General features: G+C 35.7%; 5 protein-coding genes across 5 annotated transcripts; 2 read left to right on the plus strand and 3 right to left on the minus strand.

The window, feature by feature from the left end:
- Positions 1 to 631: 631 nt before the first annotated feature.
- Positions 632 to 3,367, plus strand: LOC111789206 (ras-related protein RABA4c-like). The gene is made up of 2 exons (XM_023669902.2): positions 632 to 1,194; positions 2,693 to 3,367. Exons 1-2 carry the CDS (start codon positions 968 to 970, stop codon positions 3,132 to 3,134), a joined length of 669 nt encoding a protein of 222 aa, XP_023525670.1. The 5' UTR covers positions 632 to 967; the 3' UTR covers positions 3,135 to 3,367.
- A 76-nt stretch (positions 3,368 to 3,443) lies between these two features.
- Positions 3,444 to 6,018, minus strand: LOC111789204 (cytochrome P450 705A5). Its single transcript, XM_023669900.2, has 3 exons — positions 5,445 to 6,018; positions 4,331 to 4,729; positions 3,444 to 4,246 (listed from the first exon to the last, which is right to left on the minus strand). Exons 1-3 carry the CDS (start codon positions 5,976 to 5,978, stop codon positions 3,587 to 3,589), a joined length of 1,593 nt encoding a protein of 530 aa, XP_023525668.2. The 5' UTR covers positions 5,979 to 6,018; the 3' UTR covers positions 3,444 to 3,586.
- Positions 6,019 to 6,703: 685 nt separating this feature from the next.
- LOC111789205 (cytochrome P450 705A22-like) lies at positions 6,704 to 9,140 on the minus strand. The gene is made up of 3 exons (XM_023669901.2): positions 8,558 to 9,140; positions 7,623 to 7,965; positions 6,704 to 7,423 (listed from the first exon to the last, which is right to left on the minus strand). Exons 1-3 carry the CDS (start codon positions 9,124 to 9,126, stop codon positions 6,782 to 6,784), a joined length of 1,554 nt encoding a protein of 517 aa, XP_023525669.2. The 5' UTR covers positions 9,127 to 9,140; the 3' UTR covers positions 6,704 to 6,781.
- Positions 9,141 to 10,266: 1,126 nt separating this feature from the next.
- Positions 10,267 to 11,174, minus strand: LOC111788504 (uncharacterized). Its single transcript, XM_023668841.2, has 2 exons — positions 10,860 to 11,174; positions 10,267 to 10,588 (listed from the first exon to the last, which is right to left on the minus strand). The coding sequence occupies exons 1-2, from the start codon at positions 11,164 to 11,166 to the stop codon at positions 10,572 to 10,574; spliced, it is 324 nt and encodes a 107-aa protein (XP_023524609.1). The 5' UTR covers positions 11,167 to 11,174; the 3' UTR covers positions 10,267 to 10,571.
- A 2,318-nt stretch (positions 11,175 to 13,492) lies between these two features.
- On the plus strand, positions 13,493 to 27,729 carry LOC111787847 (clustered mitochondria protein). Its single transcript, XM_023667913.2, has 29 exons — positions 13,493 to 13,705; positions 14,291 to 14,516; positions 15,189 to 15,250; positions 16,094 to 16,283; positions 16,356 to 16,499; positions 16,610 to 16,766; positions 16,867 to 17,060; positions 17,160 to 17,261; positions 17,956 to 18,091; positions 18,191 to 18,319; positions 18,626 to 19,022; positions 19,525 to 19,629; positions 19,883 to 20,001; positions 20,171 to 20,279; positions 20,365 to 20,481; positions 21,299 to 21,406; positions 21,490 to 21,660; positions 21,766 to 21,852; positions 22,467 to 22,598; positions 22,927 to 23,085; positions 23,898 to 23,966; positions 24,207 to 24,365; positions 24,721 to 24,777; positions 24,864 to 24,904; positions 25,067 to 25,186; positions 26,004 to 26,313; positions 26,394 to 26,501; positions 26,584 to 26,655; positions 26,833 to 27,729. Exons 2-29 carry the CDS (start codon positions 14,300 to 14,302, stop codon positions 27,301 to 27,303), a joined length of 4,242 nt encoding a protein of 1,413 aa, XP_023523681.2. The 5' UTR covers positions 13,493 to 13,705; positions 14,291 to 14,299; the 3' UTR covers positions 27,304 to 27,729.
- The last annotated feature ends 64 nt before the right edge of the window (positions 27,730 to 27,793 follow it).

A 27,793-nucleotide genomic window follows, 5' to 3' on the forward strand; every position in this document is an offset into this window, starting at 1 on the left:
AATATGGGCTTTAAATATGGGCTTTAAATATGGGCTTTAATAAGTGGGCTTTAGAGTCGTCGAAGGGTCCAATACCAATTTACAGCTTTCCATCTCTTTAACATTTATTTAAATATAATGTAAAATAAAAAATTATTGATAATCATTTTAGAGTTTATTAGTTCAGTTGAAATAAATAAATAAATAAATAAATAAATAAATAAATAATATATATATATATATATATATATACACACACAAATACTCGTTAGTTTCGAGTTGATAGAGCCAAACAAACAATACAAGTTACCGAGAATGTTATGTCGGAAAAAAAAGGAGTTACCCCTTTATTATTATTATTATTATTATTTTCTAAAATAATATTAATCAGTATAGTAGGTAAAATCAGTCGGTTGAAATTCAATAATAGGTAAACAATACGATAATAAATACAGTCTGACAGTAATTAGTTGGAGGCTAAATACCAGATAGGTGAACTAAATTCTAAAATAGAAAATTGCATAAACGATATACGAATAACAACATGGGTATATATATATATGTATGTATGTGTGTATGTATGTATGTATGTATGTATATGTGTTCACCATCACAAAGAGACAGATAAAGAGTTGAAGAATGGAAGTAGTTGGTCCATGTCAACGTTGACCATTGCTAAGGGAAGAACGAAAGGAAGAAGAGAAAAATCGTGGCTGCTCCGTCTCTCTTCTTCCCTCTGCTTTCGTCCATGTCAAAAGCATTTTCGCTTCTTCTTTTCAACTCTTCGCTAAACCCTATTTTCCCTTGATTTTCCTTCTCTCCAAACACAATCCTTCCTCCATTTCCCTTTGTGTTCTTCTCAACTGCAAACTTATAAATCCCCTCGCAATCGCATCAATCGATCGATCGCTCGGTGTTCGAGTTTAACCTCTTTTTACGTTTTTTGTTTTTGAGGGTTGGATTAGATTTTGATTCTTTCGGTTGAGATATGTCTAATTTGCAATCGAATTTCAATCAGAAGATTGATTATGTTTTCAAGGTCGTGTTGATCGGAGATTCTGCGGTGGGGAAATCGCAACTTCTCTCCCGTTTTACTAGGAATGAGTTCAGTTTGGATTCGAAGGCGACTATCGGGGTTGAGTTTCAGACGAAGACGCTTGTTATTGACCAGAAGGCTATCAAGGCGCAGATATGGGATACTGCTGGTCAGGAGAGGTACTCAAACAAACTTCCATGTTTTTCTTAAGGATTTCTTTCCTGTTTCAACGATTCTCAATTAGGCTTTTGAATATGAACAGTTTTGCTATAAATTATACTAGTTATTCCAGAATTTCTATGTTTAAGATTGATATCAGCATGATAGTTGTTCTTTAGTGGTAATGAAGATTTATTTCGATGATCTGTTAGTTACACATCTTTCTTTAATGGTAATTGTGGGTTTTGCTAAATTTCATTTCAGATGATTACAATGCCCCTAAATTTAGTGATCTTTTTTTTCATGTGAAAATTTTCATATTATTATGTTTATGTATGTATTGAACTTTACTTCATCTCGTGGAGTATTTGTTTTGAATAAAGAAACTGCACCAAGCCCTCAAGGGCGGGGCCTCGTTGGCTAAGGCTTGCGCTCTTTGAGGAACATCTACCCAAATGTGGCATGTTCAATTCTTCCAGTAAGCTTAATAAGGAAAACTCTTGATTTGTCCAAAGTTTAAAAGAGGGTGTGGACATTTTTTTTAGCATAATGAAACTGCTCCCATATATATATTAAGTTTTTGATATGTGAGATCCCACCTCAGTTGGGGAGAGGAATGAAGCATTCCTTATAAGGGTGTGGAAACCTCTCCCTAGTAGACGTGTTTTAAAACTGTTACGTAACGGGTCAAAGCGGACAACATCGGCGAGCGGTGGGCTTTGACTGTTACATAATATGGCATTTTGTACAACCTTTTTTGATGTACTATGTAAGAAATCGAATTAATGATGCCTTTTTAACTATGGTAACAATCTGTTAGTAACATCCTGTTTTATCTCTTGCTATGAAGGATATAATCACTTAGTTAAGTGTCTTTATCTCACCATGTTCAATCCCTTGGGGAGAGTTCATGTTGTTGATGTTTGACTTTGATATGTTACTTGCCATAGCTGTACATACAGATATTAAACCTGATCAGTATATTGTGAATTGAATTGAAGAATTGTTCCTGGGACTAGATAAATATGAGTTTTGAATGAGGTCTGGCCATGGTCTTGTATTGTGATTAATGATTACAGTTTGACAAATTACCCATCTCACATAATGTTCAAAACCCGTTAAAAGGGCCTGAATGCCGATGGTTGACATCAAGCTATCGACTTTAGAAAGTGGAAAAACTTTTAGCACGAATAGATGTTAAGAACAATCAAGCTGTGATATTGTCTTGAAACGTGATATCCCAAGCATGTTAAATTCAGATGGAAGAACAAAGCATTTCTTATAAGGGTATAGAAACTTCTCCCTAACAAACGCTTTTTAAAACCTTGAGAGGAAGCCCAAAGAGGACAATGTCTATTAGCGGTAGGCTTGGGCTGTTACAGATTTATAATTTTGTCATAAAGTTATATCGGGACATATGGTAAAATTTTATTCTCTGGTTGCTCTGATTATGTAGAAACAGCTCCATAAAAAGCTGTAGATTTTCTTTATTCTTCTCTTAACAGGGATGATTTTCAGGTATCGTGCAGTGACAAGTGCATATTACAGAGGTGCTGTGGGGGCAATGCTGGTCTACGACATGACGAAGCGTCAAACGTTCGATCATATAGCTAGATGGTTGGAAGAATTGCGTGCCCATGCAGACAAGAATATCGTTATAATGCTTATAGGGAACAAGTCCGATCTAGGCTCTCTTCGCGTTGTGCCTACAGAAGACGCAAAAGAGTTTTCTCAAATGGAGAATCTGTTTTTCATGGAAACATCCGCGCTCGAGGCAACTAATGTAGAGGCAGCATTCAATACTATCCTAACAGAAATTTACCGAGTTATCAGCAGGAAGGCGCTGATCGCAAACGAAGAAACTGATTCGGGAGGAAGCTCATCACTCCTCAAAGGAACAAAGATTGTTGTCCCTGGACAAGAGCCTCAGTCTGCAACTTCTGGCTGTTGCAGGAGTTAACAGAGTAGTATTCTTGTTTGACTTTACCATATTCTCACATGAATTGCTTCTTTTTACAGCCTACACAAACACAATACCGCTGGTCTCCAAAAGAGTACAAGACTATTGTATTTCATACTTTTGATGATACAAGGTAAAATAGTACTGATGTTCTAAGCTTTTTGTTTAGAGGCTCTGTCACCAACATAATGTACATTTTGATCGAGCAAAAGCTTAATGTTGTCGTTCTTGTATTCTGATTCTTGTTTCAGTCATTCACGTTTATTGTTTTCTAAAATTATAATGGACCAAATTATTGGAGGCACATAATAATGTAGACATAGTTGTTGATCTAATGGATTGGTTGAATGAAAGTGGATACTACACTACAAGAACTTGAAGAACACATTATTAAAAAGTTCGAGATAGAATATAATTCAACTCTCGGAGCTTCCGTTCACAATTCCTCACCACTAAGCAACAAAAGGTGTGGAATGAGAAACAGGAACACAGATAAAAGCATGAGCCATTGGCAGACTAATTCCAGTTCCGATCTCCATGTTCACCTTCTCTCCATTTCCATCTTTCCCAACCTTCCAATCAAAGCACTGAACCAACGCCGCCACCGTCCTGTTGATCGTGTTGTACGCCAACAACGACCCGGGACAGCCCCTTCTTCCTCCCCCGAACGGCACAAAGCTGAAATTCTGTCCCTTAATCTCGTATTGAATGTGCTTCATTCCTTGATCGCCTTCGTCTTTATTTGGATTTGCATTGTAGAATCTCTCGGGCCGAAATTCGTCGGGATTCTCCCAAAGATTTGGATCGCGCATTATCGCAAACAGGTCGACTGCAACCATGATGTCCTTTGGAATGTCGTATCCGTTCACCTTGCAAGTCTCCCGGCAGGCTCTTCTTGCCACCGGCACCGCCGGATACAGCCGGAGACACTCCTTCACCACCGCCTGCATGTAAGGAAGATTCACGATATCTATTTCTTCGACGAGTCTCGATCCGACGACGCATTCGATCTCTTGGCGGACCTTTCGGAACACGTTGGGATGGTTGATTAGTTCCGCGATCGTCCACTGCATAACCTCCGCGGACGTTCCTGTGCCGGCGATGAATAGATCCTAACAGAAACAGAGTATATGTCAGGGTTCTGAAGCGAGAAGGAAGAAAAAGAAGAATCATCAATAACGAAATCGAAAACTCACAAGCAAGAAGGCTTTGATGTGATTTCGAGTAATTTTGAACTCGGCTTTCTCGTCTAAATACGCTTTCAGCAATATATCCATGAGATCGCGATCGTCTCTTTCGAAACCATGAATTTTGGCTCGTTCTTCGTGCTGTTGCAGAATCTTCTCCAACAGAACGTCGAATCTGATATTGAGTTTGAGAACCTTCTTGCCGAAGAGCCAGAATGGGAGCCTCTTCAATGGACCTTCGCTGAAGAGATCTCCGAAGGCGAGCTTTGTGGCGATTTCAATGGTGTCATTTACTAATTTTCTGATATTCTCTGCTTCATTGTTCTCTTCAGAGCATCTTGTGCTCATCATCATTCTGCATATGCTGTTGTTTGTGAGCTTTATCAACTCAGCTCCCAAGTCCACTGACTGTTGATTCATTTTTTTTTTTGAAAAAAAAAAAGAAAACACTGCATTTGTTAGCACGTTCATAATAATGAACACAAAAGATTGATAATACACCACTTTTATTTTCTAATAAATGTTAAGATTTTTTTTGGAATGAAAATGATTTACTGAGAATTTTAAACTATATTAGACGTATATTTTGACAGTCAATCTCAACGCATCACATCCTTCTAAATAATATTTCGTTCTACCCTCTATTCGATGTGAGATCTCACATTTCGTTCTACTCTCAACGTGAGATCTCACAATTCACCATTTCAAGGTCCAGTGTCCTCGTTCGCACACCGCTTGGTGCCTAACTCTGAAACTATTGGTAACAGCTCAAGTTTACCGCTAACAGATATTGTCCACTTTGACCAGTTACGTATAGTCGTTAGCTTCACGGTTTTAAAACGCATATCGAAAGAAGTTTCCATACCAAGTATTTCGTTTCACTCTCAAACAATCGCATGAATATAAAATTTAAGTAATATATATATACATATAGACACACATTTTTGTATATATTTAGTCGAAAAATAAAATGAAGTTAAAGGAAGGTTAAAAAAAAGATTTAAAGAGCGAGGGCAAATTTGGACAACCAAAACAAAAAGAATCAAGAAAAAAAGTGCATCACGAATCACAATTTGCATGTCAACAAAGAGATGAGGAAAGTATAGTTAGTTACAGAGTGTACCTCCTTTTTCTGGGAACTGAGGAGCAACTTATGAAGCATACGAGAGATCTCTTCATTCCTCACAAATCGCGACCGCGCAAGCTGCGGCGGCGCAAGAACCTCCATCATCGTCAACTTCTTCATGTACCGCCAGTAATCACCGTAGGGAGCGCCAAGGAATCCGACTTTACCGTACGGATACTCCTCACTGAAGGCGAAATCCGGCCGCGACGAGAACGTAAGATCGTGCGTTCTGAAGATCTCAGCAGCGAGAGAGGCGGAGGAGACGAGGACATACTGCAGCGAGCAGAGTCGGATGTGGAGGAGCGGACCGTACTTGGAGGAGATGTTGAAGAAGGACTTGTAATTCGCCGGAAGGAGGAGGTGGAGGTGGCCGATCAGAGGCAGAGACGGAGGAGACGGCGGCAGAGTGAGTTTAGCGGCGGCGGCGGCGGCGGAGGAGGAGGAGGCAGATCCGGAGGTTTTGTGTAGAAGGAAGAGGAGGAAGAGACAGGAGAGGAAGAAGAGAAGGAAGTAGAGAATGTAGTCCGCCATTGTTGGTGGAGGAAGAAAGGGGAATTGGAATTTGGACGAGGGAAATGGGAGCGGTTTGTACTTATATTTATATAATTCATTTATTAATTTTAAAAATAACAAATGGAAATTCGAAAATGAACGGAGTTTTGGAACAACGTGAATCATGAGTTTCCTTTTATCTTCACCATTATTTTCGCTCTACTAAATTCTTTTTTATTCCTTATATAATTTAATTTTTAAAAGTCAATTTAAAAAATAATAATAATCTATTAAACACAAAATTAATTTTAAAAAAATTTATTTATAGCCAATAAGATTGATTTTTAATTTATTTATTTTTAATCTTAAATTTGCAACTATAATTTTAATTTGATGCTTACATATTCCACGCATTTCATGTGATTTCTCATTCCATTTTTCCTTTTCTTTCTTTCATGATTATATTTTAAAGCCATTTTTATAAGAGTAAAAATAATAAATTTATATCAATTTAAAACGCACAAATTTCTATAAATTTATAATTTTTTTATAAAATTAATTAATTAAACTTAAAGTAGCATTATTTAAAATATTTTAACTTAATAAACTAACATATTAACAAAATAAAATTTGGTTAGCATACTAATAATGTATAATTAAATAAATAATTAATAAAAATTTTGAGTAGGCACATCAACGGTTTAAGAACAATATTTTTTTATTTAAATATACAATATGATCGTCTTCGAGTCTAAAGATACATTATGAACTTATAGTGAATTTAAACGAGATCAAACCAACTCGAGACTCGAGACTCGAGACTGTGAGCAAGAAAATAGCTACTAATACGTAGTCTTTGCCAAGGAAGATGGGTCGAACCGGAGAACGGGGACACAGAGAAGTGGGTTAGCCCTGGGCAAGGTGAAGGCGGCTCCAATCTCCATATCCACTTTACTTTCATCTCCATTTCTTCCTATCTTCCAATCAAAGCATTGAACCATGGCTGCAACCACAGTGCTGATGAACCCGAACGCCAAAGTGGAGCCAGGGCAGGCCCTTCTACCTCCACCAAACGGAACAAACTTAAAACTCTGCTGCCCCTTAATCTCGTACCGCTCTTCACCCGTGAACCTTTCAGGATCGAATTCGTTCGGATTCTCCCACACTTTTGGGTCGTGCATTATGGTGAATAGGTTGACTGCCACCATCGTGTCTTTAGGCACGTCGAAGCCGTTGATCTTGCAATCTTGACGACAGGCTCGCATGGCGATAGGAACGGCGGGGTAGAGCCGGAGAGTCTCTTTGACAACGGCTTGTAAGTAAGGGAGATTTGGAACGTCGTCTTCTCCAACGAGTTTGGTGGTTCCGATGACGGAGTCGATTTCGTTTCTGAGTTTGTTGAATACTTTGGGATGGTTGAGAAGCTCCGACATGACCCATTGGGCTACCTCCGTCGACGTTCCAGTGCCACCCAGAAGCAGATCCTACACAAGTAGCTCCATGGTTAATATCATCAAATTCATACAGAAACACGATTAAAAAATGTTGAGGAGTCCCACATCGGATAATTTAGGAGATAATCATGAATTTTTAAGGAAACAATACATCTCTATTGGTATGAGACTTTTTGCTTATCTTCAAAGTGGACAATACCATATAATTGTAGAGGTTCTACCGACTTACAAGAAAGAAGGCCTTGATATGGGTTCTTGTGATCTTGAACTCGGAATTCTCGTCTCGATAAACCCGCAACAAAATATCCATCAGATCTCGATCTTCCCTATCGAAATCGTCTTCCTTCGCTCTATGTTCATGTTGCTTTAATACCTTCTCTAGTATCTCATCGTACCTAAGGGTCAAATCTCTTATTTGTCTTCCAAACAACCAAAACGCTAACTTCTCCAAAGGCCCTCCGAACACATTTCCAAACGATACTTTTGTTGCTACTTCCATTGTTTCTCTTACCAATGTTCTTATTGTCTCTGCTTCATCGTCATTGCCACAACCCCGTGTACTCATCAATAACCTATTCATATATTCATAATAAAATATTATATATATCGACCCACTATTGTCAAGAAAAAGGATCAAAAGAAATGGTTCGATCCTTTTCCTCTTAATTTTCGAGAAATCCATGAATTGAGATTTTAATGCATAGAGTTACAAATGGTCCCATGGGAGCAAGAATTTTCCAGAACATTTCATTTTTAGTAGAAGAGGTCATTTTAATTTTCAAGTAGTGTTCGATCTACTACGTATTAATCAATATTCGATGGATTAGTCTAAGGTTATTGAGAAAAAAGATTCGTCTAGATCACTTCCTTTCTTTCTGTCCAAGTTTCTTCTAAATCTTTTTTGTGAGTTTCGGAAATATCTTAATTAATAGGTTCGAGATCCACATATGTGAACTGAAAAGTTGAATAAAGTTAGAATCAATACGTGTATATATATATCGTGTGTGTGTGTATATATATATATATATATATATATATATATATCTAGTATTATTATTTATTGTTCCATAATTAAAATAGATATTCTGAAAATAATAAATTTAAATTTTTTATATACAAAATATTCGTTATTTTATATTTTTAATTAAAAGATTAATTTCTTACCTACAAATACTATTATTTGCGAGTCTAATAAGCTCGGCGCCCAAATCCACGGCGTCGTTCCTCTCGCCGCATTCCGCCAACTTCACCAAGAACTTCACCATCTCATCTCTCCGGACGCCGCGTGATCGCTCAACTTGTCGCTGCGACAAAAGTTCCGTCATCGTCAATTTCTTCATGAATCTCCAGTAACCGCCGTACTCCGCGCCGAAGAATCCGGCATTGGCGTACGGAAGTTCGTCTCCGAACGCGAATTTCGGCCGCGACGAGAACGTAACGTCTTGAATTTTGTAGATCTCCTCCGCGTACGTCGCAGATGCGACGACGAGGCATCGGATGTTGCCGAGCCGGAGGAACAAAAGATCGCCGTACCTAGTGACAAGATTGTGAAACGATTTGCTAACGTAGGGCGAGAAGTAGTGAAGGTGGCCGATGAGCGGCAGCGCCGGCGGACTCGGTGGCGGCCTGCCGTGAAGGAGGGACTTCGACGGCCGGCGGAGGAGATTCCGGAGGAGAACGATGGAAAGAAAGAAGAGAGTAACGTAGAGAATGTAGTATGATGAATCAGCCATTTTCTTGGTGTTTGGTGAAATCGAATTCGGATTTGGATCAAATTTATAGTGGAAAAATTAGTTTGAATTTAATTTTTATTTATTTATTAAATTTTAATTTTAATTTTGTTTTTATAAGTTAATTTTAATTTTAAATAATTATGATGCGTAATTTTTAAAATTATAATTTATTTTCCTAATTTCTTAAACGTAAAATATTAAAATTTAGAGACTAAATCAAAATTTAATTCATCTAATAAATTTATTTGTAAACTTTCGTGTAAATAGAAAATGTCATATTTTCCATAGTTATAATAGAAAAAACGTTCATCTTAGTGACGTTTTTTTTATAATATATATATATATATATATATATATATATATATATATATATATATATATATAATCTATTTATTTATTTATTATTATTTTCGTCCCGTTTCAAAATCTTTTCCATTGTTTGGACTAAGCTATTTTAATGTATATGGAGTAGATAGTAAACAAAAATAAAAATAATAATTTAAATTAAAGAAATTTGTAGTTAAATAATTATATTTATATTTTAAAAACTTTAAATTTTGACGGGGCCAATTAAAAATATTAAATTTAAGTTACTCGCATTTTGCTACTTATGCTATTTGGTTGTTCATTTTCAAAAATTTTATTGGCCGATAAATTGGAGACGGACGACTACGACCCACATCGACGCTTACGACTTTATTAAAGAGAAAGTCGATAAATCTAAATTTGTTTATGGAAAGTTGTAGGTACCGTAATACTTTGGAAAATAAATTATATTATAAAATGTTGACTAAGTAAAATATTCTATATAAATTTAACATAAAAATAATCGAAGTCATGGTCTAACATTAGTAAGTACAAAACATGTAAATTTTCTATGTATTATCATATAAAAAATGTCAAGTTGATAATCATAATAAAATTGTAAAATTTGACTTAGCCTATTCCAATTAATATTATATATAAAAGGTGAAATACACCAGATATATTAAAGAATAATAAAATTTATCGATCTTATATAATAATTGTAAAACTAAAAAAAAACAATAATAATAATATTTGGCATGGTTGTTATATGTACATATAAAATAATACATATATATATTTTTTTATATTTGAGCGTTTACGTTTGACTAGCTTAATACACGTTGAAAATTAAATTTTAGAATAAGTCGTTACGGTTCGGCTATTGGTAATTATACGTAAAATTAATATTAGGCCAATTCATGATTGATGAAAAAATCGTAGTAAATTGGTTGACGTCAACAATCTTTTTCTCTTTCTATTACCACGATATTCCTCGTTCTTTTTCTTTGTTTAAATATATTTGAAGTCTATTTGATAGAAAGGGATATTTTAACATCTAAGCTTAATCGACCTTCTTGCGTATACATCTCATTATTGAACTGAAAATTTATATTTGAATACTTCGGACCGTCTCCCTTTCATTTCATAATTTCACCTGTAAAGACAACAGCAAAAATGTGAAAAATGAGGGAAATTGTATAAGACGTTTTTTATTTTACGTAAAAAAATGTCTAAACTATTAAATTATATAAAAATAGACAAAATTTATTAAAGATTCAAAATTCTCTCCGGATCCTAAATGAATTCAATATTTATCTTTTGTATTATAGACAAATATCTTGTATCTATTTATTATTTTTTTATAATTTATTTGATTCCGTAAATAATTATAAACTGAAAAGAAGGGGCTACGTACATGGGTGTACATGGGTCAAAATTGGTAGGGCATTTCTCGGGCAAGAGCATGACCAAGTCGCGGTCAACGCCGGCAACTGGAGGGCCATTAACAAGCACGCACAGGCAAGGCTGGCCGAGAGATCTGACGGCATTGCAGCAGGCTGCGGTCGGCGGAGTAGGGCGGAATGGAGCAACCGATGGCCTGCACGGAATCAGCCTAACGAGGGAAGAAAAGAAGGTGAAACTACATGTTTCGCCTTTGCTTTGTTCACTCAAGCTTGTTGTCACCACTAAAAACACCCAAATTGACACACATTTTATGCCTAAAAATCCCATTTTCCGGTTGTAATAAGAAAAATAATGGACTTTGGCTTGAATTTATAAGAGTTTGTGGTTCGTACCATTTTGCACCTCCGTCCTAACCCACGGTCACGTGTCCATTGCCAGTTTAGGCCTCCCCCTCTACTGTTGACTTGTCTCTATCCGCCAACATACAGAAGTGATGGTTTATCTGCACTCAAATTGTTACAAGACATCAATCACTTGTGACTCCTCTAAACCCTTACAAACTTTCAAAGGATATTGGTCATCTTTGCCTCCCGTGTGTGTTAGGAAACACAAATTTTCACGATGGTATGATATTGTTCACTTTGTGCATGGGCTTTCGTGCCTTTGCTTTTGGTTTCTCCAAAAGGCCTTGTACTAATAGAGATAACATTCCGATCTTCTTTCTTAATTAGCTCAGGTGAGACTTCGCTCTCAACAATCATTCTCTCGAACAAAGTATACTATAGAGTCTCTCCTGAGGTTTATAGAGCTCTCAAACAACCCTCTCCTCTTAATTGAGGCTCGACTTGTTCTCTGAAGCTCTCAAACAAAGTACACTTTTTGTTCGACGCTTGAGTCACTAATGACTACACTCTAGAGACTCTTTTGTTCGACACTTGATAATTCTATTAACATCGCTAAAGTTAAGGGTATAGTGCTTCCTACTTATAGACTCATGATTTTCTCCCTTAATTAGCTTATTTAGGACTCCTCCTCTAAGCTCTCAAACAAAGTATACTCTTTATTCGGCACTTCATCCCTCGATCAGTCTCTCTTTAATTGAGAACCCGACTCCTCCTCTTAAGTTCTAAAACAAAGTATACTCTTTGTTCGACACTCTAGAATCTTATTGACACTTGCTAAAGTTGAGGAAATTACTCGGATACCATATTAGGAATCACAAATCTCTACAATAGTATGATACTGTCTACTTTGAGCATAACTTCTCGTGATTTTGCTTTTGGTTTCCCCGAAATACCTCTCACTATTGGAAATAGTATTTCTTACTTATATACCCATGATCTTCCCGCTTAATTAACTGATATGAGACTCCTCTCTTAATAATGCTCAACAATCCTACTCTCGAACAAACTATACTATAGAGCCTCTTTTGAGGCCAATTTAATGTTTTATTAAAAGGGTAGGAGATTGTGACAAATACATTTATTTTTAAATATATTGTTAATTTTTGTTACAAGTTGTCGAATATTTGTTAGAAATTATTCAGAAAAAAAAAAATATTTTAAATACGAATGAACTTACAAAAATATCAAAATAATTGTATTAGTAAGAACAAATATAAATAGAGTTTAAATTTTTGATATTTTTGTATACAAAGTTTTATATTTAAGATATGAGAAAAAATAATTTTAGAAATTAAATAATAAAAAAGAAATAAAGAGAATATTCCATAATAAGTTAAAAAAACTTATAAGATAATATATTGAATCAGTAAATATAATAAATAGAAGATAAATATAATATATATACACTAAGGTTTAGAAGTATTTTTAGACAATTTTTTTTTTTTTTTTTTTTGTTACTTTCAATAATATTTTTGAAATAAAATATCAGTGTTTTAAAATTTATGACAATAATATATTTTTGTTTTTACTTTTAAGTTCAAAGTATTGTTAAAAAATTTAAATGTTAATATATTATTTAAATAAAGTTAAAAGTTTATAAATTTTATTTTTAATTTAGTTTAAAAATAAATAAGTATTTTGAAAGTGAAAAAAGACAAATGCCAGACATTTAAACCAAATTAAGTACAAAAGTTTAAGAAATGAGAATAAATTTCTTGCCCTTAATGGTAATTAAAAAAAGTTCAACTGTGTGATCTTTATGGTAATTTAAAAAGTTTGACAGTTGCATCTTTATTATAACATTAATAAAAAAAAGAGAAAAAAAATTAATTTCACACTCGGTTAAAATCTTATAAGAGATTTTTTTTTACGTAAATTGTATCATTTGATTTTTGATAATTACGACCGTTTAAAAATTTAATTGATAGAATTATAAGTCTTTATGTCAGTTAGCTCACCGGTCAACAACGTATTCTCTAATTATTTAGTGGCTCCATCTTTTTGAATGCATTTAAATTCCCACAGTTTTGGGACTAAATTTGAGATTATATTAATAAATATAAATTTAATTTGTTATATATTTATATAGAAAAGTGAAACGTGATATTAGAACTAAAAAAAAGACAAATTTTTTTTTAAAAATAAAATTATATTAATGTTTTGAGATTTTTATAAAAAAAAAAAGAAAAAAAAAAAGAGGGTGTGTAAAAATAAGAGTATAAATACAATAACCACCAAACCTAGAGAGGCCCAAAAGCCAACAAATTGGGTTAATCAGGGAACTCCATTTTCCGTTTGGGAAAGAGGAAACTTTGGCCGCCTCTCTCAGCCACTCGTCGGCCCCTCTCTTAAACCTCACACACCCGAACTCTCTCCCAAAACCTCTGTTTTCCTCCTCCTCTTCCGTCACCGTCCTCTTTGGATTCTAAACTGACAGCTTCCGACCACACCTCTGAAACTCGGTAAAATTTGTAGATATTTCTTTACTTTGAATTGAAATGAGAACGCTTTATTTCATTGTTTTATGTCTTCTTCGTCATAGTTTGATTGGCTTGCATCTGCGGTTTGTTGTTTGTTTATGCGATGTGGTTTCATTTCTGTTTCTGCCGAATTCGTTGTTGCCTTATATGATGTACCGCGTCGTTGGTTAAAGTTATCAGAAAAATTGAGTTCAAGCATTTGTATTTGTCGTAAGCCTTATTAGGGGAGGGGAAAGGGTTATGAACGGATGGATGATAAGGTAACTATTCCGAGGGGAAATGTTAACTGGATTTCTGATACAGTGTCTTTAAAAACAGCAGCGAAAAAATAGTCTAGGTACGTATACACTGATATTAATTTTTTCTTATAAAAGCATACTCTACTGAAGGCTGTAATAGGGTAGTGTTTTTTGTTTGAAGACTAGAGATAAAATGATAAATTCTCTGATTCTGATTGAAATATTAAAATTTTGAATGAGAAGACATGCACCATAATTCTATTGTTTATTTTGAAGCAGTCACATTTTCTTCCACTTTTTATGATGTTTATGATTTCTGGAATGCTAGGAAGTAGAAATGGCGGGAAAATCCGGTAAAGGGAGGAATAGGAAAGGGGCGCACCATGCTACAAATAATTCTGAGGCAGTAGTTTCTTCTGATGCTTCAAAAGATGTTAAGAATGGTGCTTTGGAGTCGAAAGCAGAGCCTGTTGAATCAGTCGAGGAATCGTCAGATATTAAGGCAGACATCAAAGAATCTGAAACAGCTGCTCCAGAAAGTCAACCAAAGCAAGGTGTGTTTTCATCATTAGTCCAATTGGTCCTATATCAAGGCGAACCCTTGAGGTGCTTGAACGTCGAATTTGACATCAATTGATACCGATTCTATATTTTATTTTATTTTTTTAAAAAACATATGAAATGTAAATAATTTGAAATGGAGCACCAAGCATGTTTCGGAAGTTGATCTCTTTTCACTGTGATATAGATGTTTTTAAAAATATGGAATTTCGTATATTTGAAGCTCTTTTTTTGTTTTTATAAAAAATTGTAGCTTGATTTAACTAAGAGGTTTTTTTAGTCATAGAACAAGGAAGATAACAAAGTGTGCTCCGCCCCGAGGTCATAATCTACTTAATGTGGTTATTTTGGATTTCAGCATCGTGGGGAAAATATCTTTCAGTGTCTGGTTTTCAAACTATAGTTCGTAAGCACAAAATAACAATGAGTCCGGGAAAAGTTATATTTCTTCTCAATATTTTTTTTTATCATACGTCCTCTAGGGTTAAGCTTTTGGTCATCAGTTCATGTGTTTGGTATTATGGTATTTGTACACTCATATTTGACTCAACCATAGTACTTTATGAAGTGAGGATGTCCTTTCAAATTTGAATGCAATATTGAACATGATCACTTACTTTGATGTTGGTTCTCATTATTCTTTTGCCCCACCAATTGATTTGCAGGTGAACTTCATCTTTATCCGCTATGTGTCAAAACCCAAAGCGGCGAAAAGCTTGAATTGCAAGTAAGTCAATCTGAACATGACGACATGTTAATATAGTTTTTCATATCCTTCAGATTATTGATATGCGACTAATTGATTCCAAAGCTATTATGGGGCCGTGTGGATAGGAAACATTTCGTTCAACAAAAAGAAAAGAAAACATTTATAATATGTTCCCTCCCTCCTAAAGCCACAATATTTAACATAAAGGATCTTTAGTGTACGTTAATTAGAAAAATAAAATAATTAAAAAAAAATCCCCATCTAGAATTCAGCTAGAATTTCATCTCTAAGTTGGAAAGCAAACTAAACCTACGATTGCGGGTATTTCTATACTTGGAATAAGAAAATTTCAAATGTCAATGGCTTAACATGAGTGCGAGAGAAACAGACCAACAAGGTGACCTGGTAATTAAATAGGGATTTACTAGAAGAATACTACAGACTCTTGTTTCATCAGCCAGAGATAATAGAAAGCCGTGTACTTTATTAAGAAGCAAGGACAATTCAACATCTTTATTTCTCAGAGGGCCTTATAAAATTAAGCTCCGACTGAAGTGAATAATAAGATTAATTGTTGAATGGTTTTGTTTCCTGATTATTGATTGCAACTTGAGAAGAGGTTAAATGAAACTAAGTTCAAGAATTTTTGTTGATATTGTAATTGCCCAATCATATATCATATTTGTGTAAATTTACATCAGCAGATTGCCTGTCATGAATTTTCTTCCTTGCTTGCTATTCATTCGTCAGTATTGTGGTCTAACCTTCCATTTGGTACCTTCAGAAATTTAATTCATCTCATTCTCAGCTACTCGTTGCATCATGAAATGCATAATACTCTTTTTTTAAATCAACTTGCAGCTCAATCCAGGAGACTCTGTTATGGACATCAGGCAGTTCCTCCTTGATGCTCCTGAGACATGCTATTTCACATGTTATGACTTATTATTGCACACGAAGGATGGTTCCTCTCATCAACTAGAAGATTATAATGAAATTTCAGAAGTAGCTGATATTACACTTGGTGGTTGCTCATTAGAGATGGTACCTGGTATGGTAACTTCTATTTCATTTTAAGTGAGAAACGATTTATTTCTGGTCTCTCAGGTATTTGTTTTCACAGCATTATACGATGATAGATCAATAAGGGCCCATGTTCATCGTACCAAAGACATGCTTTCCCTTTCCACTCTTCATGCTTCACTGTCGACATCTCTTGCATTACAGTATGAACTGGCTCAAAAAAATGCAGCCACAACTGCAGGAGGTTTGGATGTTCACCTCCCTGAGCTTGTTTCCTTTATTGGCTTGTTATGCAATTTAAATCATTTGGGAGATTTCATTGTAACAAGGCTATTGGATTCTAATTTGATTCAGATACTGTGAAAACTGAGGTCCCAGAGCTTGACAGTCTTGGTTTCATGGAAGATGTTTCTGGTTCCCTTGGTAGTTTTCTATCATCGTCCTCGAAAGAGGTAAGATGCATAGAAAGCATTGTGTTTTCATCCTTCAATCCTCCTCCAAGCTACAGAAGGTAAACTTAAACGATCTCTTTTTATATGCTAATATGAAGATTGTTGCCTTTTATGGACCATTAGGTGCTCATGAACAAAACATCTTTATGTTACTTTCAGGCTCACTGGAGATTTGATATACCTGGATGTGATTACATTGGAGGGTAATAAGTTCTGTATAACGGGAACCGCAAAATATTTTTATGTCAACTCAAGCACAGGAAATGTTCTTGACCCAAGGCCATATAAAGCTGCTTATGAAGCTAGTACTCTGGTTGGGCTGTTGCAAAAGATCAGCTCTAAGTTCAGAAAAGGTAGAGTAACATTTGGTCGCTACTCAGCCATCCAATTGATGAAAACTATTCCATACTGATTGATATTTAAACTCTTACATTTTCTCCTCTTGTTTAAAGCTTTCCGTGAAGTTCTGGAACAGAGAGCCTCCGCGCATCCTTTTGAGAATGTTCAATCTTTGCTGCCCCCAAATTCTTGGCTCGGAGTCTATCCTGTGCCTGGTTAGTTGCTTCATCCCTTGAATCTAGCCCATTCAGTTTTTAGGATCTTAAAGCGTGATACAGCAGGCCATTCTCTTCTATTCTCTGAAGTATTGGGGTATCTCTTCTGTTGTTATGCATTTGCATGGCGGTGGTTATATATCTCAAACCTTCAAATCTTCTACTTTGGTTCTTCGAAGAGCATTCCCTTTTTATATCTTGCCCTTGGATGATTGATTTAATTATTTCACCATTAAACTTTTCTAATTTATCCTTTACATCATTTTATTATCAAATATACTTTTTATAAGCACCATGGTTGGTTCAATGATCATTGGGGCAAACAAGAAGGGTAAACAAAGTTAATGGCTTAAAAGCAACAGGTTGGTGGAATCATATGAGTGTGCTTGACAACCAAACGTAATTCATAGAGGTGTGTTTAAGTGCGTCCCAACATCCATGATATTTAATAGATATACATGATTAAATATTTTATAATTATTTAGAAGTAGCACATTTGTTGAAAATGTAATGGTTACATGATATGTGCGCTGCAGAAAGGTAGTTCGGAATATCTATAGTAGAATTATGTGGAAAAAAAAATTGTACTTTGTGTAAATTGTTGTTATTTATTTTTGAAATAGGCTGCTTTACTTCTCGATCTCTGTTTCATTTGTTTGATATAGTTAATTCTATTTGAGTTTTGTTTTTGTAGATCATAAGCGTGATGCAGCCAGGGCAGAAGATGCACTAACTCTCTCCTTTGGTAGTGAGCTGATTGGCATGCAACGAGATTGGAATGAGGAGTTGCAGTCTTGTCGGGAGTTTCCTCATGCAACTCCGCAGGAAAGGTATAATTGCCTCTTTGCTAATAGGCCTGCTCTTTACCTCTTGCTTTCTCTTGACAATTTGTTTTGTGATGTATTCTTAACAAAGGCTATACAATGCAGGATTTTGCGTGATAGGGCTCTCTACAAAGTAACTACAGACTTTGTCGATGCAGCTATTAGTGGTGCTATTGGAGTCATCAGCAGATGCATACCCCCGATAAATCCAACGGATCCAGAATGCTTTCACATGTTAGTTGTTAGAAGATATTCCTTGTGCGATGTGGCATATCTGCAAATATTTATTTTTCTTTTTATCAAATGATATCAATGTTTGTTACTCTTCCCTTTAATCCTTAAAATGCTATTTCAGAGCTATTGCGTACTTTACTGAATCTTTTCTGCATGAATTACGTAGTTATTTAATAAATGTATTGCATACATAGGTATTGTGTGCACGTCATGATTGGTTTGCTCGTTAATCTGGATGTTTAATTTATATCCAATCATTTGGTGTATTATTGAATTGATGTTGGGCTATATTTCATTGAATTCTAGGTATGTACACAACAATATTTTCTTCAGTTTTGCTGTGGATGCTGACCTTGAACACACATCCAAGAAATCTGCATCTGATGGTAATTCAAAAGTCCAGGTCCCAAGCTCTTTACATGGTTCTTCGGGGAGGGCTACTGATAGATCATCGCATGGCGACATTGGACTTTCTAATGGTGACAGATGTAATTCATCTGGTACTTCGGAAGTTAATGGTGTAACTGAATCCTCTCCTGATGGTTCAACTGAGATGCAGTTGCCTGAGAGTGAGCAAGCTACGTATGCTTCTGCAAATAACGATTTGAAAGGCACCAAAGCGTATCAGGAGGCAGATGTCCCTGGGCTTTACAATCTTGCTATGGCCATCATTGATTACAGGGGCCATAGGGTGGTAGCTCAGGTATACTTATTTATTTACTGATTTTAATTTCTCCTGTTTTAATTTCTTCTTCATTACCCTCTCTCCCGCTTGCAAGGTTTGACCAATATTATTATTTATATGTTAGGATGTGGATCAAAGTCTGAATTGAATTCCTTGGAATGATAACGTGTGTTCCTTAGTTCCCATTCTGATTTAGGGCATAATGGGCTCATTTTAGACACTTCTAATTATTTGTTTAGATAACCTTGGTATCGAAGAGAGATGTCGTTTGGTAACAATTTTGATTTCCCTCTCACTTTTCTTTCTTTTTCTAACGTATGTATCTTTCTCTGGCTTTCTAAATCTTCTCCTTACACTTGTAAAACTGATTGGAGGCTTTTAGCTAAGCATATTACATAAGTGGTTAATTAAGTTTAGGAACAATAGTGTCATTGTCTCTGTTTCTTTTTTCTATTTTTTCTTTTTCCTTTTTTACATTATCCTAACATTTCACTGGTATTTTATGCTTCACTTGTTTCAGAGTGTTCTGCCTGGAATTCTTCAAGGTGATAAATCTGATTCTCTTCTGTACGGTTCTGTTGATAACGGTAAGAAAATCAACTGGAATGAAGACTTCCATGCAAAGGTGAGGAAGCAGACGTGGTTTGCTTTCTACTTGAATCATTTCGATTATGATTCTTTTTTTTAATGTTACATTATCTTTTAACATCTACTTCAGTAAATATAGCACTCATTCACTAAACTAAACCTAGTTATTTTCTTAGGGATTTTACTTTTATTGGAATTATTGCCTTGTTCTTAATCTCGTTGATCTTCTAGGTTTCTTTTCGTTTAATTATATCACATTACTAAAAGGGCCAAGCAATGGTTATGCCTAGGTACTGGAAGCTGCCAAACGTCTGCATTTAAAGGAGCACTCGGTCCTTGATGGATCAGGGAATGTTTTCAAGTTAGCTGCACCAGTGGAATGCAAGGGAATTGTAGGTAGTGATGACAGGTGATTTCCTTGACTTGAAGCATTGAGATAAAATGAAAGACCACAAAAAGGCACTAAAATCCTACTGTCAGCTACTTGAAAATATGTCAGCAATTGTCTTGTCCGAGAATAAAAAATCTTTTAAACTTTCTTAGTTCTGATTTAGTTTTTTTCTATCTATTTTTTTTAGGCATTATCTTCTTGACATAATGAGAGTAACTCCCCGTGATGCGAACTATACTGGGCCAGGATCTCGATTTTGTATTCTAAGACCAGAGCTGATTACTGCTTTTTGTCAGGTAAGTTACAATAAAGTGATGGAAAAATGATGTGCATTTATGTTATCATGTTATTTTTATATAATGGTTTTCTTCTTGTGAGAAGGCCCAAGCTGCGGATCAGTTAAAATCCAAGGTTGTGCCTGAAGGAGATAGCGTTGTTGATTCTTCTCAAGTGGCAGATGCTGGAAAGCAAGAGGAAGTTTCAGCTGTAGCTAGTGATGTATGTATTACTTTGTGTTAGTTATTTAGATTTTTTTTTTTTTTTTTTTTTTTTTTTTTTTTTTTTTTTTTTTTTTTTAACATGAAAGAGAACAAATGTTCAGGGGATACAAATCCCAAAGTGAGTGAAAAAGAAAAAAATACAAACATCAAATTAATCAAATAATGACTAGTCATAGAAATAAATGAACATTAAAAAAACGAAGAGAGCTTGTGAATGAATGATAAAACAATGAATAAGGCCCTCACTAAACACTGTAAACTGATAGCTACTTTAAATCTTCCAAAGAAGGCCAAGAAACAACACCAACCAACGAAAAAAGTATTTTAAGATCCATCATAAAGCAACCTCAAAAAACTCTTCAGCTTTGCAAGAACTAGTAACCCTTTGGAAGAATCTTTGGAAAAACCTTCGGTGAAAAGAAATAAAAAATCTCTTCTGGTAAGTCGATTCAAATATCTTATAGGCAACAAAATTAAACTTTGCAAAGCTAAACCATGACACAGCTTCCTTCTTGAGCCAAAGGAGAAATTTTACGGAACTCAAGACCACAAACGGAGCAAATTTGGCAGGCATAAATGGAGGAATAGGAGTCGTCTTGTCACAATCCTCAAAGTCAAGTTTCCCACTTGTTGTATATGTATTTCTTTTTGGATTTGGGTGCTGGATTTGCAAGGCAATTCATTCTATAATTGAGATTATTATGTAAATGTCAGTTTTATGCTATGTTAGAATCATCCGTTGTATCAAAGGATGAAAATCCAATGATTGGATCTTGGTAATTGTTTTTGAGAAATCTGAATCATGTTTCCTTTAGGATACAAGTAAGGACGAGAAGACTGAGGACCTCAAGGAGAGCTCACAATCACAAATTTTGTTTAATCCTAATGTCTTTACCGAGTTTAAGTTGTCAGGAAGTCAAGAGGTAAGATCTGAACTTGCATTCCTTTTTCCTGGCAGCTTTTTAAAGTCCTGTGTTCACAGTTCTCTTAATATTGCATTCACCAGGAGATCGAAGCAGACGAAGGTAATGTGAGGGAAGCCAGTATGTTCCTCACAAATGTTGTGCTTCCTAAATTTATTCAAGATCTCTGCACACTGGAAGTCTCACCTATGGATGGCCAGACATTGACTGAGGCGCTCCATGCTCATGGAATTAATGTTCGGTATATTGGAAAGGTGAGCATCTATTGACAACAATTTCATTGCTCAGATCGATGACCTTTTATTGGTGGTATGACCATGAATAGACATTTTTGACGATCTTTTGAACTTCTTCAACAGGTTGCTGAGGGCACTAGACATTTACCCCATTTATGGGACCTTTGTTCTAATGAGATTGCAGTTAGATCTGCAAAGCACATTCTGAAGGTGTTAAATCTAAGTTATCCTCCTTTTCTTGCTATGAATATGTTGTAATTTCCTATTTTTCATGGCACCTTACAATGTGGAGCTTTTAATATTTTTATGAACTGAGAATACATGCTATAGAAGGTTGTTACGCATTTTCATAAAGCTATCCTGATATGTAGACTTTTGTGGATTCCCCATCTTTGATACATAGGTTATTCAGCCTGGCTCTTTGTGGCTTTTAAGACAAAATGTTTCTTATGTTTTAATACTCAATGTCGACATATCTTTCCAGAACTTGTTGCATGATACTGATAAACACAGATAAGAACCTTTTTTGGTTAGTCTTTTTTCATTCCTTAATAAAAGTGAAGTCTATGCGGTTGTTCTTCTGCATGATTTAGTATTATAACATGTAAAGTGAGTGAACCATGTTGTACGGTAATTACACTCTACTTACCATTTAACATTTTCATTTTCATGATGTTTGAGTGCTTGAGAATGTGATGTTGCCTGATAAAGTCGGAGAACTTACCCGCACACCACCCATACTTTCTTTCTCTTATTTTCCAAAGCAACTTAATCCTTTCACTTGTTAGTAGTATTTCACACTAGTATTACTTGGCATCGTACAGGATGTTTTGAGAGATACTGAAGATCATGACTTGGGGATGACACTTTCACATTTCTTCAATTGTTTCTTTGGAAGTTGTCAAGTGCTTGCTACAAAAGCTGCTAGTAATACACAGTCCAGAAACACCAAGAAGGTTTGTTCAATGCTGATATTGTGTCTGGATGGAACTCTATTATTGCTCAGTATGCCCATTCTCTGAGCTAAAACGTTCTTCTATCCTTAAACGTTAAAGTTTATTTGACACTACGTTTAGCTTTTAATACATGAAGCTATTAGTATGTACAACAACTGCTAATAAATACAACATTTAAGTAATCCTTGGGAAAGTTGGAGGAAAGAACGAAAAGGATAAGTGACTGTTATCATGTTGTATCTATTGCTAAAGAACTCACTCGGTACTCTACTACGGCTGCTTCTAAATTAGCTAAAGTTGATTTATCATGTTGTGCGTTTATGTACAGGACCAAGTGGGACACCATCATTCTTCAGGAAATAATTCAAGGGGACAAGCGAGATGGAAAGGTAGAGCTCATGCAAAAAAGAGCCAATCCTCATATATGAGTGTTAGCTCAGATTCTCTTTGGTCTGACATCAGGAATTTTGCAAAGCTCAAATATCAGGTGATCTTCAATCAATCTCCTAAATGATTTTAGTTTTTTTTTTCCATGTCACGTACCCAAGCATTTGATACAAGGATATGCCTTTTATTACAGCGTTGTATGGATTGTTCCCTCTTTACCATGCTATTGAAACTGTAAGGTTTCGTGGTCTTTTGGTAATCATAGAGGCAAAATATTACTTTAGTTTGTCCTTGATGGAAAGTTTTGATGATAGAGGATATAAAGAGGGGATATACCTTCATTTTTTACACTTGGGAGCAATATGTACAATTTTAAGACAATAAAAAGTATAATTTTGAGATAAAAATGTATATTCTTAACTTTTCCTTTTTTATGCTCTGGTTGTGGTATGATCGAGCTAGAAAAGTAAACGTGGCACTTCTAATGAATAAAAGCTAAGAAGAAACATAAACTACTACATTTTTTCGAGGTCTTGACTCTCCCCAAGAGGAAAGCTGAAATTGCTAACTTCTCTACTGGCTTCCAATAAACTACTACATGTCAGAATTTTTAATTACTTCCAACCCTGTGCAATCCATTCCCCTCGCTCCGTGATTTATATGAAAAGACTCATAACCTTTTCCTTGTGGGATTATCTCAAAGACTCGAATTAAGTTTCTCTCTTTTTTGGGCCTGTCTTAACCTCTTACCTGTAATTGGTGAAAAGAACAGGCGTTTTAATGAAAATTTTGTTTCTTCTCAGCCTTATAAAATTTTAAACAAAGGTTATAAGCACGTCTTTTTTAATAATGATTTCTTTTAATCAAATAAGCATTTATGTAATTTCTTACCGTGAAACACTTTCAATGCAGTTTGACTTGCCGGATGATGCACGGTCGTGTGTAAGGAAAGTTTCTGTTGTAAGGAACCTTTGCCACAAGGTAATTGTCCATTCAGTTATTTAATTCCAAAATTAATCTTATATTTGTCGATTTTGTATTTCTGGTTCCCATGGTTAGGTTGTCTTAGTACTACAACAATAGAATCCTTGCAGAAGTAAAATCTCTGTACTATGTTAGAAATTAGTTCCGAGTTTTTTTCTTTTATCAGGTCTATTTTCGAACTTTTGAGCTTTCTATTGGGTCAGTGATTTTCTTAACAATATAATGTGTTCTTGACAGGTCGGAATCACAGTTGCTGCTAGGAAATATGATTTGAGTTCCTCTGCACCTTTCCAGACATCAGATATCTTGAATCTCCAACCTGTTGTGAAACATTCAGTTCCTGTATGTTCAGAAGCCAAGGATCTTGTCGAAACTGGAAAGCTGAAGTTGGCAGAGGTCAGTTATAATGTTGTCACTTTTAAATGAATTACATTGGTTTGCTTGAATTCATCATTACTAAAAATGATTACTGTTGCTGCTTCAAGAGATCTCTATTTAGATGTACAATCAAAACTGAGTTCAAGTTAAATAACATTGGCTTAAACAATATTCCACAATATCATATTATTTACTTATTTTGAGTGAAAATTTAGTTTCATCGTTGGTCAAGGAGTTGACTTGCCATGTAGTGCAAGGAACGTTTGATGAACTCGGTAGAACTAAACAAGAAATATGGCTGATAACGTGTAAATCATTAATGTTTGATTTTATGAAATTTGATCAATTGTTTATCGGTTATATTTTTCTTCAGGGGATGCTTAGTGAAGCCTATGCATTATTTTCAGAAGCTGTTTCGATACTTCAGCAGGTAATGACAGTCCGTTCTTATGCATTGCCTGCTTAGAGAATTCTGTTAGAGCTCAATCTTATCAGCCAAAAACTTCTTTGTTTCAGGTTACTGGTCCAATGCATCGGGAGGTTGCTAATTGTTGCCGGTAGACATCAGGACTATGCTTGCTTGCAAATTTTGTCTATACATTTAATGATTATGCTGCTTGTTGTAGGGCATGAATATTTGGCTATATCTTGTGTGTTAGTTTTCTTTGACAAGCACATAATTATGCTATGGAAACTAACGTTTTCCTTTCCGAATTTAGGTACCTAGCCATGGTTTTGTATCATGCAGGAGACATGGCTGGAGCCATAGTCCAACAACACAAGGAACTGATTATAAATGAACGTTGTTTGGGTTTGGATCATCCTGACACAGCCCACAGGCAATTCCACATCCATACTTCAGTTTTATTTTACTAGTTGAATCGATGATCCTAGTATGCATGTTATAGTCCAAATTATAGGATTTATGTTTTAGTCAGTTTGTAAAATGAAAACTGTTTTTCATTCCTTCGTTGGAAGCAGTTGCATGAACATCCTCTCTGGAAGTTAAGCTTCTAATAACTGGTTTTACCAATAGTATAGCTTATCCGTTTATTGGGAGATCCCACATCGGTTGGAGAAGAGAACGAAACATTCTTCATAAGGGTGTGGAAATCTCCCCTTAGTAGAAGCATTTTAAAACCTTGAGGGGAAGCCCAGAAGGAAAAGCCCAAAGAGGGAAAAACCCAAAGAGGACAATATTTGCTAGCGGTGGGCTTAAGTTGTTACAAATGATATCAGAGCCAAAAACTGGGCGACGCTGAGCCTCGAAGAAGGGGTGGATTGTGAGATCCCACATCGGTTGGAGAGGGGAACAAAACATTCTTCATAAGGGTGTGGAAACTTCTCCCTAGTAGACGTGTTTTAAAACATAGAGGGAAGCCCATAAGGGAAAGTTCAAAGAGGACAATATCTGATAGCGGTGGGCTTGGGCTGCTATGATATGTGTGTTATGATACATATGATATGTGTGTAGTGAGAATTATATGATATGTGTGTAGTGAGAATTTTATGGGGTTCTTTGTTATATAAATGTTATACCTCTAAATGAAATTGAATATATGAGATATGATGTCCAGCAAATTCTAGTTCAATGCTAATGATTATATCGGTGCTTTCCGAATTTGTTTCCTGATTTGCATTTTTTCCCTTCTGTAGTTACGGGAATATGGCGCTTTTCTACCATGGACTTAACCAAACAGAACTTGCACTACGACACATGTCTCGAGCATTGCTGCTGCTAAGCTTATCCTCTGGTCCTGATCATCCTGATGTTGCTGCAACTTTCATAAATGTTGCAATGATGTACCAGGATATTGGAAAGATGAACACAGCTCTGCGTTATTTGCAAGAAGCATTGAAGAAAAATGAAAGACTTCTAGGCGAAGAACATATTCAAACCGCTGTTTGCTACCACGCCCTTGCTATTGCATTCAATTGTATGGGGGCCTTTAAACTGTCTCATCAGGTAATTTCTGGAACAAAGCTTTGAATAATGTTTGACATCCTTCGCAATGCCTGACCAATATTTTGTATATCTCACGGCAGCATGAAAAGAAAACGTACGATATATTGGTCAAACAATTGGGCAAAGAAGATTCACGGACACGGGATTCAGAAAATTGGATGAAGACGTTTAAGATGCGTGAGGTTCAGGTAAGTTGAAAGATGGAAAAAAAACAAAGGTTAAAGCTACCAAAAAAATCTCTCGTCCTTAATATAAATTTTATTTTGACAGATGAATGCTCAGAAACAAAAGGGCCAAACTTTGAACGCTGCATCAGCTCAGAAGGCTATTGATATTCTTAAGGTATTCTTTTAAGTGGTTTGATTTTGTTTACAAATGAAATTTACCAGAGATGGAAGATATTATAGCTCCAAAATGAAGTGAAATTTACCAGAGATGGAAGAATTCTACTATACAATGTGATACGGGGTTTACTGTTCAATATGAAACTCAAAGGCTTCATTTCTGGATACCTTGCAGTCTCATCCTGACTTGATACAAGCATTTCAAGCTGCTGCAGTAGCTGGTGGATCTGGCAGTTCTGGAGGTGCTATGAACAAATCCCTCAATGCTTCCATGATTGGTGAACCTCTTCCTCGTGGTAGGGGTGTAGACGAGAGAGCTGCTCGCGCCGCAGCTGAAGCGAGAAAGAAAGCTGCAGCTAGAGGCCTCTTGATACGTCAGCCGGGTGTTCCAGTTCAAGCTATGCCACCAATTACCCAGCTGCTTAATATCATCAATTCAGGCATGACACCAGATGCAGCAGCAGATAGTAACGTAACAGATGGTGAGAAGAAAGACGTTAACGCCAACCTCTCTAACAACACCCAGGTAGATGGAAAACAAGATCAGTTGCCTTCAGCACAAGATCAGGCCCCTGTTGGATTAGGCTCCAGCTTAGCGTCTTTGGATGCGAAGAAACAAAGACCGAAATCTAAAGCTGCAGCTTAAGCGTTGAAATTTTTTGTTAACTCGACCAGAAGATGAATAATTTATGTGTGACAAGGAGGTAACTGTCTGAATTGGCTAATAATGACACACTTCTGAGAGTCCATTTGAGTAAAGAGTTGAGCTTAGTTTTGGCAATTGGCTGCTAAAAGTATTTGTTTAGATGTGCCAGTGAAGAAGTTTATAGGTATTCCATTTTTTGACCCAATAATTAGTATCGTTCAGGAGGGATTTTGAGCACATTTTTATCCTTATTTCTTTTGTTTCTTTCGTTTCAAGCATAGCATTTGCAGGCAGTGTTTGTTCCTTTCAACTTTGGAGTTGATTTCGTAATTTCGTAGCTAGTTTTATGTTCATTCTGTAGATGATTGTAATGGAACTACTAGTGATTTGGGAGGATCTATGAATCATATCGTTGATTTTGGTTCATTTTTTTCTTAATTTTATGGCACTCATATGAAATCATGTTTCATTGCTTCTCTCCTGGAGGAGT

The sequence above is a fragment of the Cucurbita pepo genome, chromosome 2 (genome assembly GCF_057944985.1).
Source record: "Cucurbita pepo subsp. pepo isolate OVF chromosome 2, ASM5794498v1, whole genome shotgun sequence".
Lineage (NCBI taxonomy): Eukaryota > Viridiplantae > Streptophyta > Magnoliopsida > Cucurbitales > Cucurbitaceae > Cucurbita > Cucurbita pepo.

Excerpts from the sequence above, each read along its gene's own strand:
- LOC111789206 (XM_023669902.2), top strand. The coding sequence starts at position 968 with ATGTCTAATTTGCAATCGAATTTCAATCAGAAGATTGATTATGTTTTC. Across the intron at positions 1,195-2,692 it reads GATACTGCTGGTCAGGAGAG|GTATCGTGCAGTGACAAGTG; the intron begins GTACTCAAACAA and ends GATGATTTTCAG.
- LOC111789204 (XM_023669900.2), bottom strand. The coding sequence starts at position 5,978 with ATGGCGGACTACATTCTCTACTTCCTTCTCTTCTTCCTCTCCTGTCTC. Across the intron at positions 4,730-5,444 it reads TCAGTTCCCAGAAAAAGGAG|TCAGTGGACTTGGGAGCTGA; the intron begins GTACACTCTGTA and ends ATGAATCAACAG. Across the intron at positions 4,247-4,330 it reads ACATCAAAGCCTTCTTGCTT|GATCTATTCATCGCCGGCAC; the intron begins GTGAGTTTTCGA and ends TGTTTCTGTTAG.
- LOC111789205 (XM_023669901.2), bottom strand. The coding sequence starts at position 9,126 with ATGGCTGATTCATCATACTACATTCTCTACGTTACTCTCTTCTTTCTT. Across the intron at positions 7,966-8,557 it reads GCAAATAATAGTATTTGTAG|GTTATTGATGAGTACACGGG; the intron begins GTAAGAAATTAA and ends ATATATGAATAG. Across the intron at positions 7,424-7,622 it reads ATATCAAGGCCTTCTTTCTT|GATCTGCTTCTGGGTGGCAC; the intron begins GTAAGTCGGTAG and ends CTACTTGTGTAG.
- LOC111788504 (XM_023668841.2), bottom strand. The coding sequence starts at position 11,166 with ATGGGATTTTTAGGCATAAAATGTGTGTCAATTTGGGTGTTTTTAGTG.
- LOC111787847 (XM_023667913.2), top strand. The coding sequence starts at position 14,300 with ATGGCGGGAAAATCCGGTAAAGGGAGGAATAGGAAAGGGGCGCACCAT. Across the intron at positions 20,482-21,298 it reads TTTCAGCTGTAGCTAGTGAT|GATACAAGTAAGGACGAGAA; the intron begins GTATGTATTACT and ends TGTTTCCTTTAG. Across the intron at positions 22,599-22,926 it reads AGTCCAGAAACACCAAGAAG|GACCAAGTGGGACACCATCA; the intron begins GTTTGTTCAATG and ends GTTTATGTACAG.